The 18,552-nt window shown below is 31.2% G+C and overlaps 1 protein-coding gene across 1 annotated transcript in view; it reads left to right on the top strand.

The window, feature by feature from the left end:
- Nucleotides 1-9,569: 9,569 nt before the first annotated feature.
- LOC145268390 (sphingomyelin phosphodiesterase 4-like) overlaps nucleotides 9,570-18,552 on the top strand; it is a 56,319-nt gene continuing 47,336 nt past the window's right edge. Inside the window, exons 1-2 of the mRNA XM_080123959.1 lie at nucleotides 9,570-9,698; nucleotides 12,908-12,991. Of these exons, the coding sequence (XP_079980085.1) occupies nucleotides 9,663-9,698; nucleotides 12,908-12,991 (120 nt within the window). The 5' untranslated portion in view covers nucleotides 9,570-9,662. The remainder of the gene's footprint in view (nucleotides 9,699-12,907; nucleotides 12,992-18,552) is intronic.

The raw sequence follows: 18,552 nt of genomic DNA, 5'->3' as shown, positions 1-18,552 counted from the left end.
TTGACTATTTTAAAAAGCTGATCACATATAATGATAAAAGATGTATCGAGACACAGGAATGGGTATGTTTGATCTGGCAGAACGGTGGTTAATTAAAATTGTGGGGTCTGCATTCGCGCCTGATCCACAAAGTATGGAAATAAATAATTTAAAAATTAAAAAAAAACGTTTACAACTGTTTTTGATATAGATGTACATAAGAATACTTTGATAAGTATGTTTCAACTTAAATAGGGATGGTATAATAAAATTGTGGGGTCTGCGTTCGCGCCTGGCCTCCATATAATGGAAATAGGCACAAACTTTAATAAAGACTTTTCATATCTATCTGCGTAAGTATACTTTGATAATTATGTTTCAGTTTGAAGAAATAATGGTATAATAAAATTATGGGATGTTCGTTCGCGCCTGACCTCCATAGAATGGAAATATGTCACAAAGTTTAACAAGGTTTTTTTTTTAATATAGATCCACAGAATATTGTGATAAGTTTTTCAGTGTGAACAGGTATGGTATAATAAATTATAGGGTTTATCTATCTTATTCTTACTTTCATCATATTTTGCTTTGGTTTTGATACCCCCCAAATTCGAAGCTATCTCTTTACAACCCTTCCTTTTCATAACCTATCATACTTTCATAAATCAGAGTCCATTTTCTGTAGGCTGTTTTTGAACCCAGTCAACGACGGGTACTTTTGCTAGTATATATATATATATATATATATATATATATATATATATATATATATATATATTCCTTTAATCTTCTCTCCAAAAAAGGGGAAAAAATTAAAGAGAATAAAGTTGCTAAATGTCCAATTTATCTTCGTTTGCCTTGGCTGGGTACAGTAAGTGAGAAATTTGCCAAACAAATAAGTTTAGCAGTTCATGGATGTTATTTTGCTGCCAATGTGCCTGTTGTGTTCTCTACGAGAACTTTATTACGATCTTCTCGAAAAGACTTCTCCCCCACCTTTGAATGTGGTTGCGGTGCCAACTACTTGGGTCGAACGACATTAAGATTAGATGGAAGAATCCAACAACATGTATCCAGTTAAATTAGGAATGGAACCTACCGGGCAACTGACGTTGTTAATAACACACACGGGTCTTCAACTACTGATTATTTAATTAAAAACCTGTCTTGTGCAGCGAACTTTAGCACGGACTCTTTTTCTATTTTGAGTCGTGCTCTATATCACCTTAAGATCTTGGAGACTATTCACGTTCGACTTAGAAAACGTTCCCTTTGCAAGCAAAGGGAATGTCTCATGGGTTTGAACGTGATTAATCTCTAGGGTATTCGACCATAACGCTGTTTTATTTTAATCGTTTTCCCACTTTTTTTTCTCCCCGTAAATTAAATAAAACGCAATTTTAATCGCTTTTTCATTCTTTGTTTTAAAAATTCCCTCCATACAGCTTTGAGAAGCGAGGGTCGAAACCGGTCAGCTTGCTCCCCATTTCTCTTTCTTTCCTCTCCTGTTTCCCCTTTTTCCCCCTATTTAGAGAAAAGATTAAAGGAATATATCTATATCTATATTTATATATATACAACTTTACTTTTAATCATGAATCATAAAAGTCTTCCCTTCCTAATAGCAATATATATATATATATATATATGTATATATATATATATATATATATATATATATATATATATATATATATACTAACAAATACACATATGCACATACATGTTTGCGCATATACTTACATGTAGAGACAACTATACATAAATACACAAGCCTATATAAGCGAATGTAGGGAAAGAGAGGGAGAGAGAGGGGCGGGGAAAGAGGTGTAGATGCTGTAAATACATACATATACGTACACGGCAATATGAAGAAAATTAATACTTAAAGAAATGTACGTGTTTTGAAAAAACATCCACACATATACACGCACACACGCATGCATATATCTATGTATATACAGATGTGTACATACACATTTCTGTACATATACACATACACTCGCATAAGTACATACATATATGTGTACATAATATGCACACACATGCACATACATGGACCAATATGTACGAGAATATAAAGAAGGATAAAATTTAGGGATAATTTGGAGGTTTCGGAAAGAGTTTGCAAGAGAGGAAAAATAAAATAAAAGGTTTACCCCATATATATATAGATATCAAAACATCGTTAAACTCACTACTCGTTCAAGCAGCCGTCAACAGCGTAATGGTTAGGAACCTTGACTGCCGTACAAACGGTCGGGTTTCAATCCTGGCTTGAGGTAGTTGCCTGTCTAGCCGCACTGATGAGCTGTGAAACAGCGAAACAGTACTGTATGTGGATGACTATATATATATATATATATATATATATATATATATATATATATATATATATATATATATATATATAATATTGAGTAAGATGATTGATAATTTATAATTAAAATTAAAAATGAAAAATCGGTTTCACAAGGAAGAACAAACAAAATCAATAAATTGTACGATCGTTTCGGAAACAATGTTTTTAATGAGATAGACAATAAATCTTAGACAATAATTTTATCATATAGTTTTTTGAAACAAAATCTCCTCATCAGCTAAAATATTGGGTGAGTTTTTTTAGAGACATCAAAATAAAATTAGCCTTTTTTTAAGTAAGGCAGATGTATCTGGAAAATATTTAAAATATAAACGAAAGTAGTTACTTTTTGATGTTGATAAACAACTTAAGATAAGATAAAAATAAAATCGGGTGGAAAGGTAAGGTTAAGAGGGGATATTTTAAATATTTCTAATAAAAATATATATACCTTTTAATGGTCCGCCTGTTAAAGCTCGTAAGTATCATCGTCAATGCATTTATTGGGATGTTAAATGTAGTTTATGAATGCTTTAAAATGTTGATATATACAAACTTCCAAAGGAAACCCCAATAGAATAATATTACCAGTTTAAAATCGTTAGGAACGCTATATTTGAATTCATCTTAAATATTTCAATTATAAAGGGAGATAATTATAGTTAAATAGAAACATAAAGAATTTTATTGTGCAAAGGTAGATAATCACTAATTAATTATAAGTTAATTTTTTATATAATGTTTTAAAGATAGTAATATCAATAAAATCAATAATAGTAATAAATGAATCTTATTGGTAGTAATTAAATAATAATATAATTTCTAATATAAATAATAATATTATTTTTAATAGTAATTATAATATTTATAGAACTAATATTAATAAAAATAGTAACATATAAATTCAAAGTGAAATAGATAATAAAATAAAATAGAAAATAATGGTAAAATATCAGAAAAGATAATAATAATAATGATAATAATAATAATAATAATAATAATAATATAAAACTATAATAATAATAGTTATTAATTTATAAATTATAAATTTTAATATAGATTAGTAATAAGAAAATTTTATGATTTATGATGACTTAAAGTTGTCGAAGCTAAACCAACGTTTATGAATGCATCCTAAAAGAATTTCGTCTTTTAAGTTTAAGAGAATGGTTTTATTGTTATTATACTTTAAAATCTTAAGGGCTTCATATCTACAAAGTGCACAGAATCTGTCCCCCGGCATATATGCTTTATAAGATCCTATTATATATATATATATATATATATATATATATATATATATATATATATATATATATATATATATATATATATATATATATATATATATATATGACAGAAATAAATAGACGCTAAGATAAATCTTTGGCGCGTCTACACTATCAAAACGAAACTTTATAGTCGATAAATAGAGTTTTCAGATAGAAACAATGGTTTTACTAATTTTTTTGTTAATTCTAATAAATTACAATGGTAGCTTCCAAATTATGCAGTCGAAATTACCTGAATATTACTGAATTATTAGAAAAAACAACTTTAATTGTGTTAGCAGGTGAAAAATTACGGCCATTTTGTTTTTATGAAATAAATCGAAACAAAAACATAAACAAGGAACTAACTCTAACCTCCAGTAAAATTTGTCATGTAAATCGGGTTTGTGTCTCATTTATATCTCTCTCTGACAGGAAGACATTTGTGAACCTGCCGTGAGCATTCAGGAAATAAAAAATATGGATTTTATTTGAGCAAAAATAATAAATATCATACTGATTAAAATTCCTCAGCTCCATTTGGAAAATTCAAAAACCTTTTCCTGAGTTTTCCAAGAATTATCAGGACGAAATTACCTCCCTTTTTTTTTTAACTCTTCTGTATCTTACATAAGCAAATAATATCGTTTTTTTTAATAAATAATTTTCTACCTCATCGCTTTTCGTAATTTTTTGATATAATCATCTTACAAATATGAGAAGTACGTAGATATGTAGCAGCCGTCACTCGCTACATCACTGGCAGAAGCTAATTCTCATGATTCGAGATTTGAAATCCATTTCCACGTGGTTTATCCAATCACAAGCCAGCTCGCAATCACGTGACAGTATACAAATGGCGAAATCTGAAGCTTTCAATCCTCTTTCAACCTGACCCTGCCTGGGAGCAGACTTTGCCTGGAGCTTTGGCCCCCGGCAGAACGTGAGTACTTCAAGCTAACATGCCAACCTTTCAAACTCTTGTTTGTTTCCACGTATGGTACCTTAACAAACATTGTTTATCATGCTAAAAAACTACACCGACACCGACACACACACACACACACACACACACACACACACACACACACACACACACACACACACACACACACACACACCTACTCTTTCTTATCACAAGACACTAACCCTTTGCCCTGTCTCTACTATCTGATGCACGCTCCTACATACGTAAAACACTGAAGTCTTTGCCCTTTTTTTCTTTTTTAACTGGCTTCCATCGGACCGACGACTACTAGCTATAAACACGTGTAAACGGAACTGAACTATTCTCTCCTTAACAAGCCGGCAATATATTAATTCTATCTTTACACAAGAACACTTCAACCTACTAATCCGTTTCTCTCTTGTACTCTTCTACTAAATGCCACTAACGAAAATGACAAATAAAGTTGTTTATTAATATAGAATGAAACTCCATTGCATTGTCTCATCTCTATAGGTACCATTGTTTTCATATGAAATTCAGTATTGCAATTTCCCAAATCTCATTGTTATAGTGTAGAAGCACCAAAAATTCTTCCTAAGATTAATATATGCTTATATTTACAGATAAGAATAGTACTGAAATAACTTAGAGTATCTCATTAAAATTGCATCTCACAACATTGAAGTATGCGACAAACAAAAAGAGCATCAGACCTATCATAATTTCTGCGAGGACGAATCGTGGGTCAATATTAAGGTGGTCTTAGTCAATGTAAAATAGCAGGAAATCTTTCAATAGTCCTCTACTGTTGTTAAAGTGATTGTACAAATCACAAGAGAGGACAAAGAGTACACAAAACCTCATCCAGGTCGTCAGTAGCAATTCGATTCTTTCTATCTGACTCTTGCTAGTGTAGAAAAATGTGTGTGTAAGATGAATAAGGCTGATATGTGGGTCATTGTATCCTTTCTGCTTCCTCCAACCAAATGTCGGATGTACATGTTGAGTGGACACTCTGGAATCTTGTTCAAGTTGCGGCTGATGAAGTCACTATTAATCTAGCTTTTTGCTGTTTTCTTTATAAGAGTTTTTAATTTCAGGCTGGCTTACTATTTTCACATGTATGTGTTACTTTTAGGGCTTGAAACGATTTTTATGAGTTGGAAAATATTTTGAGTTTACGTTTCTGTAGTGATTGATGTGGAAAACAAATTCCAATGAAGCGGAAGAGGAAAGAATGTTGCAATTAGAACTATTTGCTTTTTAGTATTCGTAGGAACTGCTTTACATTCCCACATCTTTCTATTCCAGTAATTCTTTCCAAGAACTGTAGGCTTACGGAACTTTCTTCCTGATGACTGTTTTCCTCTTACCCTATAGTTTGGATTTTAAAATCAATTTTTGTCTTTGCATTAATGATCTTTAGTTCTTTTTAGCTCCTTACATCAAATGGCTTAATACATTGTCTATAGTTATTTTCATGAAACAAAACAATTTATCCATTATAAAAATAATTAGTGAATAAATAATTAGAACAAACAATTCCACTGAAATCGATTAATTCTCTGAAGACTTTTCTTAATATTTTAAATTATTCCTCTTTTTTTATTATGCCAATATCAAATTGAGATAAGTTTTTTTGGGAAAATCAATCAAATTATAAAACAAAATATTCTCGTAGAACATTTGCTTTAAACGATATTATCGTAGCCTTGCTGTCACCCTAGTAAACAATGATGAGGGCTACTCAACTAGAACAATGACAGTGCATAACACATGTCTGCTCACCAACCATAAAGCCCAGTTGCATGCACGTGGCCGTATTAAGGGCATTCTGGTTGCATGTACATTTGCTTTTCTACACTCACGCAAATATTCCCCCATAAATTCACAAGAGAGGACAAAGAGTACAGAAAACTTGGTAATTGTTCTGGACGGCCTTAAAAGCACCCCACGTGATAATGGTGTTAACTTTTTATCCAATCAGTGCTCGAAAAAATGCATTTTTGTAAATAATTTTCTGATAGTCTTTGTTGGAGCTAGTTTGAACTTGTTATGAATTCATCAAGTGCCAAAAATAGTCACTCTAAGCCAGCCCAACATGCTGTAAACAAACTACATAGACTCTGTCCATGTGACGTTAAACTCGCATGCACCTGTCATTTAATTCTCAACATGGAAACGGATTTTTACCCTTATTTGATGTTTTGCTGAAGAAGTCATTTGAATTCTGATTGTTTTAATTTCATTCTTAAAGAAGATTTATTACCTCGGTTGCAGGAAGAGACTTTCAATAAAGAGGAAACTTTCCAGCTTTTCATTTTTTTTTTTTTTTCATTTTTGAGGAAATTAATTTTGTATAAACTTTATTCTCTGCCTCGGTCATCTTTTTTTTGTTGTTGTTTAACTCGTGTTTTTCATTTTTTTTTTTTTTTGAGTTTGCAGGGCTAATACTGATACCCTAGCTTTGCAACAAGTCATGACCCGACGTGAGTTGCACAATGAAACAAGATGGCTGGCGACAACACCAACTATGCTCTCTCCATCAACGTCGCTGCGCCCCTGATGCACTTGCAACATTTAATGAAAACAACACCAAGAATTGGTTTCTCCAGCTAGAGGCGAATTTTGTGGTCAGATGGATCACAACTGAGCAATTGAAATTCATCAATGTGCTCCAAGCATTACCCCCCCCTCTGCACCATGGTTACGAAATGGCTGACATACTCAAACACGTCCCTGAACATGAACCAACACCGACCTTTTGACTTCATGCGAGATGTAAAAAGTCAAGCTCTGCAAACATCAACAACACTCTTCAGAACCTTCAAACTTTCACCGACATCTGATTCAACAAGCCCAAACCCTCACGGATATTTGTCAAGCACATAAAATCCACAGACATCAATAACAACCACAATAGAAGAAGTCACACCAGATTAAAACAAGTTAAGCTGCAACATGCACATTAAAGAAACTCAATAACTATACGTTCGTTGATTCAACCAACACAAAGGGACCTGATCAACATGAACGACGTACACTGACATGGGTATAGACTCGCTTACAAGCCTTTATGTACCTATTTACTATGCCTCCCCACGGGATAGAGTTAGACACCAGGGTCGTTTTTTAACATGGAGAAAAGGTACAAAAATAAAAATTGTCTCAGTCGTGAAGGATTTCTCCTCCACCGAAAGAGAACAAGAAATAGAAGTGCAGCATCTGGAGAACAGATGGTATTTATTTGCTCCCCCACCGAGCAAATTAGGCACAAGGCCAATTTTTAATGTGAGGAGTGAAGGGAGGGGGAAGGGAAAAAGGGGACCAGCTCCCGAGAGGTGGGAAATGGGAGCTGGTTAATGGTCAGGCATGTGGGGTTGCCCCCACATCTGGTCTTTGCTAGTCATAGCTAGTCATAGCTTGCAGCATCTGCCGGAACAGATGCTACACTTTGATCTTGCATCTGGAGAACAGATACTACACTTTGATCTTGTCCCCGAAGTAAAAATATGTAACTGACTTCAACTACATCACTTAAACTCTGCAGATGCACTTGCAGACTAAGAACACACACTTGCACTCACCGATCATTCTCAACCAACCATGTTGAAACTTACATACACCCCTTCTCGTCGACAGAAAACTTCAACATATTTGGTTCACTTTCCGGACAACTTAAAAATGCACATTTATTAGTGAATTGATTTTCCCAATCAATTTTCTAATAAGGAGGCCATATCCTAGCTTTGCTGTCACCCTAACAAACAATGGTGAGGGCTAACCAACTAGAACAATGACAATGCACAATGCAGCATTGTACACTGTCATTGTTCTAGTTGAGCATGTGGCTGTATTAAGGGTATTCCGGTTGTGCACACATTTGCTTTTCTACACCCACGCAAATATTTCACCATAAATAGCAAAACTTGGTAATTGTTGCGAATGGCGTTGAAAGCAACAAACATGACAGTGGTGTAAACTTTTCATCCAATCGGTGCTCGAAAAGTGCATTTTTGTAAATAATTTTCTGACAGTCTTTGCTGGAGCTGGTTTGAAGTTGGTAAACTCATCATGCGCCAAAAATAGTAGTCTAAGCCAGCCCAATATTCTGTAAATAAACTACATATACTACATATACATGACGTTAAGCTCGCATATATCTGTCATTTAATTCTCAACATGGAAACGGATTTTTATCTTTATCTGATGTTTTGCTGAAGAAGGCATTTGAATTCTAACTGTTTTAATTTCATTCTTAAAGAACATTTATAACCTCGGTTGCAGGAAGAGACTTTCAATAAAGGAGAAACTTTCCAGCTTTTTCATTTATTTTTTAATTTTGAGGAAATAAATTTTGTATAAAATTTATTCTCCACTTCGGTAATCTTTGTTTTGGTTGTTCAACTCGTTTTTTTCATTTTTTTTTTTTTTTGAGTTTTCAGGGCTAACACTGCATCTTCCAAGTACCAAATTGTTTTAAAAGAAATCGTTATTAGAATATTTGGCGCTTCTACAGAATTGGGACAAGATTTTCGGAAATTATAAAACTGAATTTCACATGAGAACAATGGTATTTATGTATTCCTCGTATTTGTAAGATGATTATATCCAAAAATTACGAAATTGATAAGGTAGACATTTTTTTATTCAAGAAAATAAAAACAGAATTTGATGAAAACAGAAGCGTTCAACAGGGAGGTAATTTTCTGTCTGAATTAAACAAAGATGGCGGCAATTTTTCACCTGCTGACCCGATTAATTTAGTTTTTTAATAATTCAGTAATATTCAGGTAATTTCGGCTGCATAATTTGGAAGCTACTATTGTAACTTATTAAAATTGACAAAAAATCAGTTGAAATCATTGTTTTTTTTTGTTTTTTTTTTATCCGAAAACTTAATTTATTGATTACAAAATCTCGTCCCAATAATGTAGAAGCACCGAATATTCACTTCAAAAGAGAGGGGGGGGAGGGAAGGAGGGGAGCGAGAAAATTTTCATGGGAGGTAACTGTGTTTTTTTAATTTCGAGTTACTTCCCTTGGCAAATAAAAGTTGTAAATCTTCTTTTAAGGAGAACAAATTAGTCACCACTTGAAAATGGCGGCCAGTGCCGGTACTTCCATATCAATTTTAGTGAGTATATAAATATTTATATTTTCTATGTTTAAATATGTCTCATACATTTTGTAAGGTATTTATTCTTTATTTATATGCTTGCAACGTAACACAGTTCTTCCTTCTACATAATAACGCTTGTTACAATTTATATTTGTACTTCCGCTATCTAACAAAACAATAATCACATGGCAGCCAACAAACAGTAAACACATTTATCACAATTAAATTCGGAGAATATTTTTTTTTTTTTTTTTAAATTCGCTCCCGTTTTTTTTTTTTTTTCCTACTTATTTTGAGTCATTGCAAACGAATATTTAAGGCTTTGAAACTATATGAAAAGCAAATTGTAAAGTGGAGTAATTTTGGGTTACACATAGATTCGAAAAAGTTGTTAAAAAAGAAATATATAACAAATAAATGTTATCAAAGATTGACAAGGCAAGATAAATTACTTTTCTACCAAACTGGATATAATTTTCGTGTTTTTATTCAATTTAACATGTTTATTCAGCTCGAAAAGCATACAGTGTTTACCGATGTATTGGAAAATTCAAAATGGCGGCCAACTCTCTCTTTAACACGGTAAGTTCGGCAAAAAGGTATAATAAATAATAAACTAGATAAAATACTGTTAGAAATTCGCTTAATATATGTTACCGTGACATAACTTGACATATATTCGGTGGTTTTTTAATAGTATTTTGTCTAGTTTATTAATTATAACACCTTTTCCCGAACTTACCGTGTTAAAGAGAGAGTCGGCCGCCATTTTAAATTTTCCAATACATCGGTAAACACTGTATGCTTTTCGAGCTGAATAAACATGTTAAATTGAATAAAAACACGAAAATTATATCCAGTTTGGTAGAAAAGTAATTTATCTTGCCGTTGATAACATTTATTTGTTATATATTTCTTTTTTAACAACTTTCTCGAATCTATGTGTACAATACAAACCCCATTTCTTTTCATTTTGAGAATTTGTTTTAGTTTTTAATTACTAACACGGCGGAGAATTTAACTTTTTTTTTTCTTCTTCCATTTATTATTTTGAGCGGAGAATTTATTTTATTTTCATTTTGAGCTCTTTTTCCGATCCGGCGTCACCTTTTATAGGTACTCCTCCTGCAGTCCTGCCCTGCTTTACGACCCGAGCTATTTTTTAACGCTATTATTTAGAAACCTATTATTTAACATGGGGAAGGGAGGGTGTATTGTAACTATTCTGTACTTTCACCTAACAATTCAATTAAAAAAAGGTAAATATGAAGAATTACTCCACCCTCAAATTCCTTTAAAATTACCACTCTTAACGGTTTTCGGGGTCGCTGAAAATGAAAATAACGTTTAAAATTACGGCAAACGAGTAGTTTCCAAGATTGAATTTACTTGTAAACTGGTTTATTAATTCTAGAAAACAAAAACAAACGGGAGAAAAAAAGGAGCTCAAAATGAAAGAAAAATAAAACAAATTATTTTTTACAATTGTAGCCATCCGTATCATAAGATTTGTGTGACGTCACTTCCAATGTAAATAAAGAAGTGCGGAGCGTCAGGATAACCGTTTTTATCTTCTGTTTTCTTACTGTTTTTTTAATTATCGTAAAAAATGCGAAATAAAATACTTATTAATTCGAGTAATTGTTCGTTAGCATTAAGTTAACAATTACCGAAAGTTATTTACAATTCTTTCCTTGTTTAAAAATACGAAATAAAATACTTATTAACTCGAGTTCGTTAGCATTAACATGTAAACGAAAATGAAACTAGTAAATGTAACATTGGTTACGGCAATGATAAAATACCGGTGCTATTTATTTTTCGTCCCCCTGAGTCAGTTCGGAGTTAGAGCCCCTATTTCCTAAATTTTCCGTCTGAAGTAAACATCTGCCAATTATTTAGAGTGAAATAAGCTTCTGTATATTTCCGACGTTACTTCCCCAAATCTTATTTATATTTAAACCAATATTTCAATAAAAAAGAAAAAAAAAGTAACCTTGCGTTTATAAGAACGGAGATACATCGACTCCGATGTTTTCTATTTATGGAACAAAATAAAAATAGCTGAACCGTCATCGAACAATAAATACTGACATTAAATGAAATAATGTTAATTTTTTCCCAGATTCCAGGTTATGGTCAGTTACCGCCCTTTTTACTCCTTATTAAGAATACGATACTTGTACAGTTTAATCAAGACATTAAAAATGAAAATATCGAAAAAAGTTTAAATTGTACGTATCCGTTATGGAATGAAGTTCTCTGAAAAAAAATTTCACTTAATTTCATCAAATAGTTTTGGTTTTACAGCGAAAAAACAATTTATGATACCGAGCAAAAGGTTCGATTTTTAGGAAGAAAAGCTAGTAATAAAGATGGGGAGGGAGTGTCGGCGCTTTAAACTGAGTTATCTCCCCATGGCGTTTCTAAACTCCAAACAAATTTTTTTTTAAAAATCCCAGATATCTGCTTTCAATGCACTCTCATAAAAACGTGTTTTTCCGCTGTAAAAAAACAAAAAAACATACTCGATCAAAATAAGTGAAATTTTTTTCGAGATCCTCAGTTCAAAACGGATACATACAATATAACTTTTTTTCGGTATTTTCATTTTTTAATGTCTTGATTAAACTGTACAAGTGCCAAGAAATACGTTTGATAATTTTCTTAAAATCAATAAATTATTTTTTTCATGGCTTTTAAATTGTAAAGTGCTTTGACTATTCCCGGTTTGATTTGTAAATTGCCATCAGAAACGTTCGATTCGATTATGGGCCCTGGTACTTGTCAGGAATAAGTTTCTAGATATAATGGCCAGAGATAATGTAGTTTCAAAGTCAATTTGCAAAAGCAGTCCAACATATGCCAGCATGTAAAATGGTCGTTCAATCGAATTTGATAATGATGATCCTGCTTCACTGTTTGTTGTTTCTGCCAGCATTAAAGTGAAGCCAGATCAATGTCTTTTCTGTTAAATCTGCCTCGTTAATGCTTAAGAGTGTGACCAAACCAACAATGACACCTCATTAGAAGAGCTTGTTGGAGGGAAAGTTTCAACATTGCGATGGTTTTATACAAAGTGAATGAAATCATTCTGGAGCTTTTCTGAAGTAGTTTTATTGACATTTTATTTTTATTTTATTTTTAATATAATTTATTTTTAATTTCATTTATATTGCTTATTTTTTAAAATTATTTATCAAAATTTTGTTGTATAATTTCAGGCTGAATTTCAGAATGCAGTTTTAAAACCACCTTTAAAAAGATTTGAATATGTCACTGCTATCATTACTCAAATTAGTACAAAGGTAAGAACTGAAGTGAAATGGTTGAGATTTTACGTGTGATGTGTAGTTATTCTAGTTTTGTACATTTTTTTACATGGAGGTCACCACTTATCAAGGCCTGGAAGCCACTTGGAGATAAGGGTTATTGCATTTACAGTATTCAATGGGATAGTGTTGTAGTAATCGTTAGTATTGGAGATTTGATAAAGTGTCTTACTTAAGGGGGCGGTTCATCAGGAATTTGATTATGTTGGACTTGAAGACATCCAAGTGGTAGTCAGGTGGGAAACAGGCAAACGGAAGAGAGTTCCACAGGCGTGCACTTCTAAGAAAGAAGCTTTGTTCATGGAATGTACATTTTGATTTAGGCACAGATGAAGAGTGGGGAAAATTATTGACATTCGTTTCAGCTAGACGAGTGTTTGTCGTGAAGATTGGCAATTTGTAGAATTTAGGTGTGGCCAACCTTTTGCAGCTCAAAAATTCATAAAGAGTATTTACTGCCCTGTCAGAGAATATGTCAGTTGAAACTTTGCTGAGAGCTAAGATACCCCAAATGAAGTAATCAGTTCTTAATAGTGAACTGATTCTTGAGGACATAATCCTGATGGTTGAAGAGTTTAAAACTAAGGCAATATACATCATTTTGGTTGCTATTTGAACCAGACTGGTGATTGAAGAAGCCATATCTGATCAACCAACCACATACTTTCTTTACACCCTCTCTCTCATTGACATAATATTGCTACTTTCAGACTTTTCTCTAAATATTATTGCATGCTTTCTTCAGAATTGTCATCTCCATTCCCTGCTTCCTTTGTTTCAGCTCATTTGACTCATTGGTCATCATCAATTCACTGTTTTGATATTTCATTGTAAAACAGTAACTTTTTTCTAAGAACTTCCAGCTTGTGGAACTCTCTTTGTCAACTGTTTTCCTCCTATCTATAACCTTGACCTTTTCAAGATTATGTTCAATAAGCATTTCCTGTCTTTGTGATAATTATCTTTCATTCTTGTTAGCTCCTTATATCAAGTGGTTTCATGTCTTGCTAAAAGTGATTTCCATAAAAACCAAAAAATAAAACAGGTTGATCATTCCAACTTTGACATATTTCTGTATACATGTCTATCATGTAAATGCCTGTTTAAACAAAATAGCTGAGTACTGATCTTTTGAAATGTTTCAAGTTTCCGCAATTGCTGTACGTAATCTCAATTTGTTCTTTGGTGATACAAAAGATTATTAGCAGGTGCATCGTACTTGTTTACATTATCAAGTGAATAAAAAAATTATGCTTATCCAAAGTTTTGTTATCTTGGTGATACAATTGGAATACGATGTCAAGCAAGAATTAGAAATGAATCAAGTAATGACCTCAGAGGAAGCTTAAATCTGGAGATGTGTACAGAAGAGTAAACTTTGACGGCTACATTAAAAGAATGGATGAGAGCTTTTAGGTTAGTAGATGTAGAACAGTTTAGATAGTAGGTTCAGTGCATAGTGAAGGTCCAGGAAAACATGTAAGTTGATAAAAATGGATCTGACAGATAAATAAAAACCTGGTCAAAATAAGTTACTTTAGAAATCAATTTCTTAAAGTTGTCCAATATGTGGCAGCTTGTAAAACAGATGTTTAACTAAATTTAATGATGATATCTCAAAATTCAAAAACAGATAATGATGAAATCCAACTAATGTTATTGAGTGCTATTTCCACAACGTTTGGTGTATCTTCATGTATATCTTATCAAACTCAGGGAATCTGCATAGAATTTCAAGCAGAACCCTTTATTTAATCCTTAGGGAAAGCATCCTCTCAGACTATCAGCCATGAAACCATGGCATAACAGCTAAAGTACTTGATAAAAATTCAATTGGAAAAACTCTTCTAGAGTTTAAAGGTACAATCCTCAGTTCGGGCGATACTCGAAATACAGTTTAGGACTTCTACCTGGTCATGGCTTTCTATACATCATCACACTGCATCCACATTCTTAATAGACTCTTTCCTTGTTCAACAGTGGTAATGCACTACTGATTAGTAATTGTAGAAGTTCTCTGAGGTTATTCCATCTATTCCTAACTTCCAATTACACTAGCCACCTACTTCACCCTGTGCTCGAATGATATAAAACTTGTAAACCGCCTCAATAACTTTCCTATCCAGATATACTTTTTCATATCTGATTTTTCATCCGTCTCCATTGTCAGACATTTCCATTGCACTTAATTTTAAAACTATCAAAAATAAATTGTTACACAAACTAAAGATTAAAAAAAATAATCTCTGTAAGAATTTTCATTGAACAAAATTGTACAAATTTTTTACTCAGCAACGTTAGTTTTGAATTTCCTTCTCATGTTTAATGCTGACAATACTTGAAAACAATTTCATTTATAGAAATTTTTTTCTTTTTTAAAAATTTTCTTTGTTTCTAATTTTCTTTTTCATTTTTTAAAATTTTCATTATCCTTATTTCCATTTTTTTTAGTTTCATTTTTTTTAGTTTCATTTTTTTATCAATTTCGTTTTTTTATCAATTTCTTTTTTACTCTCAGTTTCTTTTTTACTCTCAGTTTCTTTTTTACTCTCAATTTCTTTTTTACTCTCAATTTCTTTTTTACTCTCAATTTCTTTTTTACTCTCAATTTCTTTTTTACTCTCAGTTTCTTTTTTACTCTCAGTTTCTTTTTTACTCTCAGTTTCTTTTTTACTCTCAATTTCTTTTTTACTCTCAGTTTCTTTTTTACTCTCAGTTTCTTTTTTACTCTCAGTTTCTTTTTTACTCTCAGTTTCTTTTTTACTCTCAGTTTCTTTTTTACTCTCAATTTCTTTTTTACTCTCAGTTTCTTTTTTACTCTCAATTTCTTTTTTACTCTCAATTTCTTTTTTACTCTCAGTTTCTTTTTTACTCTCAATTTCTTTTTTACTCTCAATTTCTGTTTTACTCTCAGTTTCTTTTTTACTCTCAGTTTCTTTTTTACTCTCAATTTCTTTTTTACTCTCAGTTTCTTTTTTACTCTCAATTTCTTTTTTACTCTCAGTTTCTTTTTTACTCTCAGTTTCTTTTTTACTCTCAATTTCTTTTTTACTCTCAATTTCTTTTTTACTCTCAATTTCTTTTTTACTCTCAATTTCTGTTTTACTCTCAGTTTCTTTTTTACTCTCAGTTTCTTTTTTACTCTCAATTTCTTTTTTACTCTCAATTTCTTTTTTACTCTCAGTTTCTTTTTTACTCTCAGTTTCTTTTTTACTCTCAGTTTCTTTTTTACTCTCAGTTTCTTTTTTACTCTCAATTTCTTTTTTACTCTCAGTTTCTTTTTTACTCTCAATTTCTTTTTTACTCTCAATTTCTTTTTTACTCTCAGTTTCTTTTTTACTCTCAATTTCTTTTTTACTCTCAATTTCTGTTTTACTCTCAGTTTCTTTTTTACTCTCAGTTTCTTTTTTACTCTCAATTTCTTTTTTACTCTCAGTTTCTTTTTTACTCTCAATTTCTTTTTTACTCTCAATTTCTTTTTTACTCTCAGTTTCTTTTTTACTCTCAGTTTCTTTTTTACTCTCAGTTTCTTTTTTACTCTCAGTTTCTTTTTTACTCTCAATTTCTTTTTTACTCTCAATTTCTTTTTTACTCTCAGTTTCTTTTTTACTCTCAGTTTCTTTTTTACTCTCAGTTTCTTTTTTACTCTCAGTTTCTTTTTTACTCTCAATTTCTTTTTTACTCTCAATTTCTTTTTTACTCTCAGTTTCTTTTTTACTCTCAGTTTCTTTTTTACTCTCAGTTTCTTTTTTACTCTCAATTTCTTTTTTACTCTCAATTTCTTTTTTACTCTCAATTTCTTTTTTACTCTCAATTTCTTTTTTACTCTCAATTTCTTTTTTACTCTCAATTTCTTTTTTACTCTCAATTTCTTTTTTACTCTCAATTTCTTTTTTACTCTCAATTTCTTTTTTACTCTCAATTTCTTTTTTACTCTCAATTTCTTTTTTACTCTCAATTTCTTTTTTACTCTCAATTTCTTTTTTACTCTGAGTTTCCTTTTTATTCTCACTTTTTTACTCAATTTCCTTTTTTCTGTTACTTTTTTTCTTCTGTTACTTTTTTTCTTCTGTTACTTTTTTTCTTCTGTTACTTTTTTTCTTCTGTTACTTTTTTTCTTCTGTTACTTTTTTTCTTCTGTTACTTTTTTTCTTCTGTTACTTTTTTTCTTCTGTTACTTTTTTTCTTCTGTTACTTTTTTTCTTCTGTTACTTTTTTTCTTCTGTTACTTTTTTTCTTCTGTTACTTTTTTTCTTCTGTTACTTTTTTTCTTCTGTTACTTTTTTCTTCTGTTACTTTTTTTCTTGTTACTTTTTTCTTCTGTTACTTTTTTTCTTCTGTTACTTTTTTGTCAATTTTATTTTTTGTCCATTTGTTTTTTTTTTAATTTTCTCTTTTATTTTCTTTTTTCCCATTTTTTCCCTTTTCCCTCATTTTTTTACATTTTCTTTTTCCCTCCTTTTTTTTACATTTTCTTTTCCTATCATTTTTAACATTTCCTTTTTCCCTCATTTTCTTACATTTTCATTTCCCCTCATTTTCTTACATTTTGTTTTCCCTCATTTTCTTACATTTTGTTTTCCCTCATTTTCTTACATTTTGTTTTCCCTCATTTTCTTACATTTTGTTTTCCCTCATTTTCTTACATTTTGTTTTCCCTCATTTTCTTACATTTTGTTTTCCCTCATTTTCTTACATTTTGTTTTCCCTCATTTTCTTACATTTTGTTTTCCCTCATTTTCTTACATTTTGTTTTCCCTCATTTTCTTACATTTTGTTTTCCCTCATTTTCTTACATTTTGTTTTCCATCATTTTTTTACATTTTCTTTTTCCCTCCTTTTTTTACATTTTCTTTTTCCCTCCTTTTTTTACATTTTCTTTTTCCCTCCTTTTTTTTACATTTTCTTTTTCCCTCCTTTTTTTTACATTTTCTTATTCCCTCTTTTTTTTTACATTTTCTTATTCCCTCCTTTTTTTACATTTTCTTTTTCCGTCCTTTTTTTTTACATTTTCTTTTTCTGTCCTTTTTTTTACATTTTCTTTTTCCGTCCTTTTTTTTTACATTTTCTTTTTCCGTCCTTTTTTTTACATTTTCTTTTTCCGTCCTTTTTTTTACATTTTCTTTTTCCGTCCTTTTTTTTACATTTTCTTTTTCCGTCTTTTTTTTTTACATTTTCTTTTTCCCTCCTTTTTTTTTACATTTTCTTTTTCCCTCCTTTTTTTTACATTTTCTTTTTCCCTCCTTTTTTTTACATTTTCTTTTTCCCTCCTTTTTTTACATTTTCCTTTTCCCTCCTTTTTTTATATTTTCCTTTTCCCTCCTTTTTTTATATTTTCCTTTTCCCTCCTTTTTTTTACATTGTCTTTTTCCCTCCTTTTTTTACATTGTCTTTTTCCCTCCTTTTTTTACATTGTCTTTTTCCCTCCTTTTTTTTACATTGTCTTTTTTCCCTCCTTTTTTTTACATTGTCTTTTTTCCCTCCTTTTTTTTACATTGTCTTTTTTCCCTCCTTTTTTTACATTGTCTTTTTTCCCT

This window comes from Euprymna scolopes, chromosome 1 (assembly GCF_053919585.1).
Source record: "Euprymna scolopes isolate OS-2025 chromosome 1, ASM5391958v1, whole genome shotgun sequence".
Classification (NCBI taxonomy): domain Eukaryota; kingdom Metazoa; phylum Mollusca; class Cephalopoda; order Sepiida; family Sepiolidae; genus Euprymna; species Euprymna scolopes.
The sequence above is the reverse complement of the archived record's forward strand: the minus strand, read 5'-3'. Positions and strand labels throughout refer to the sequence as shown.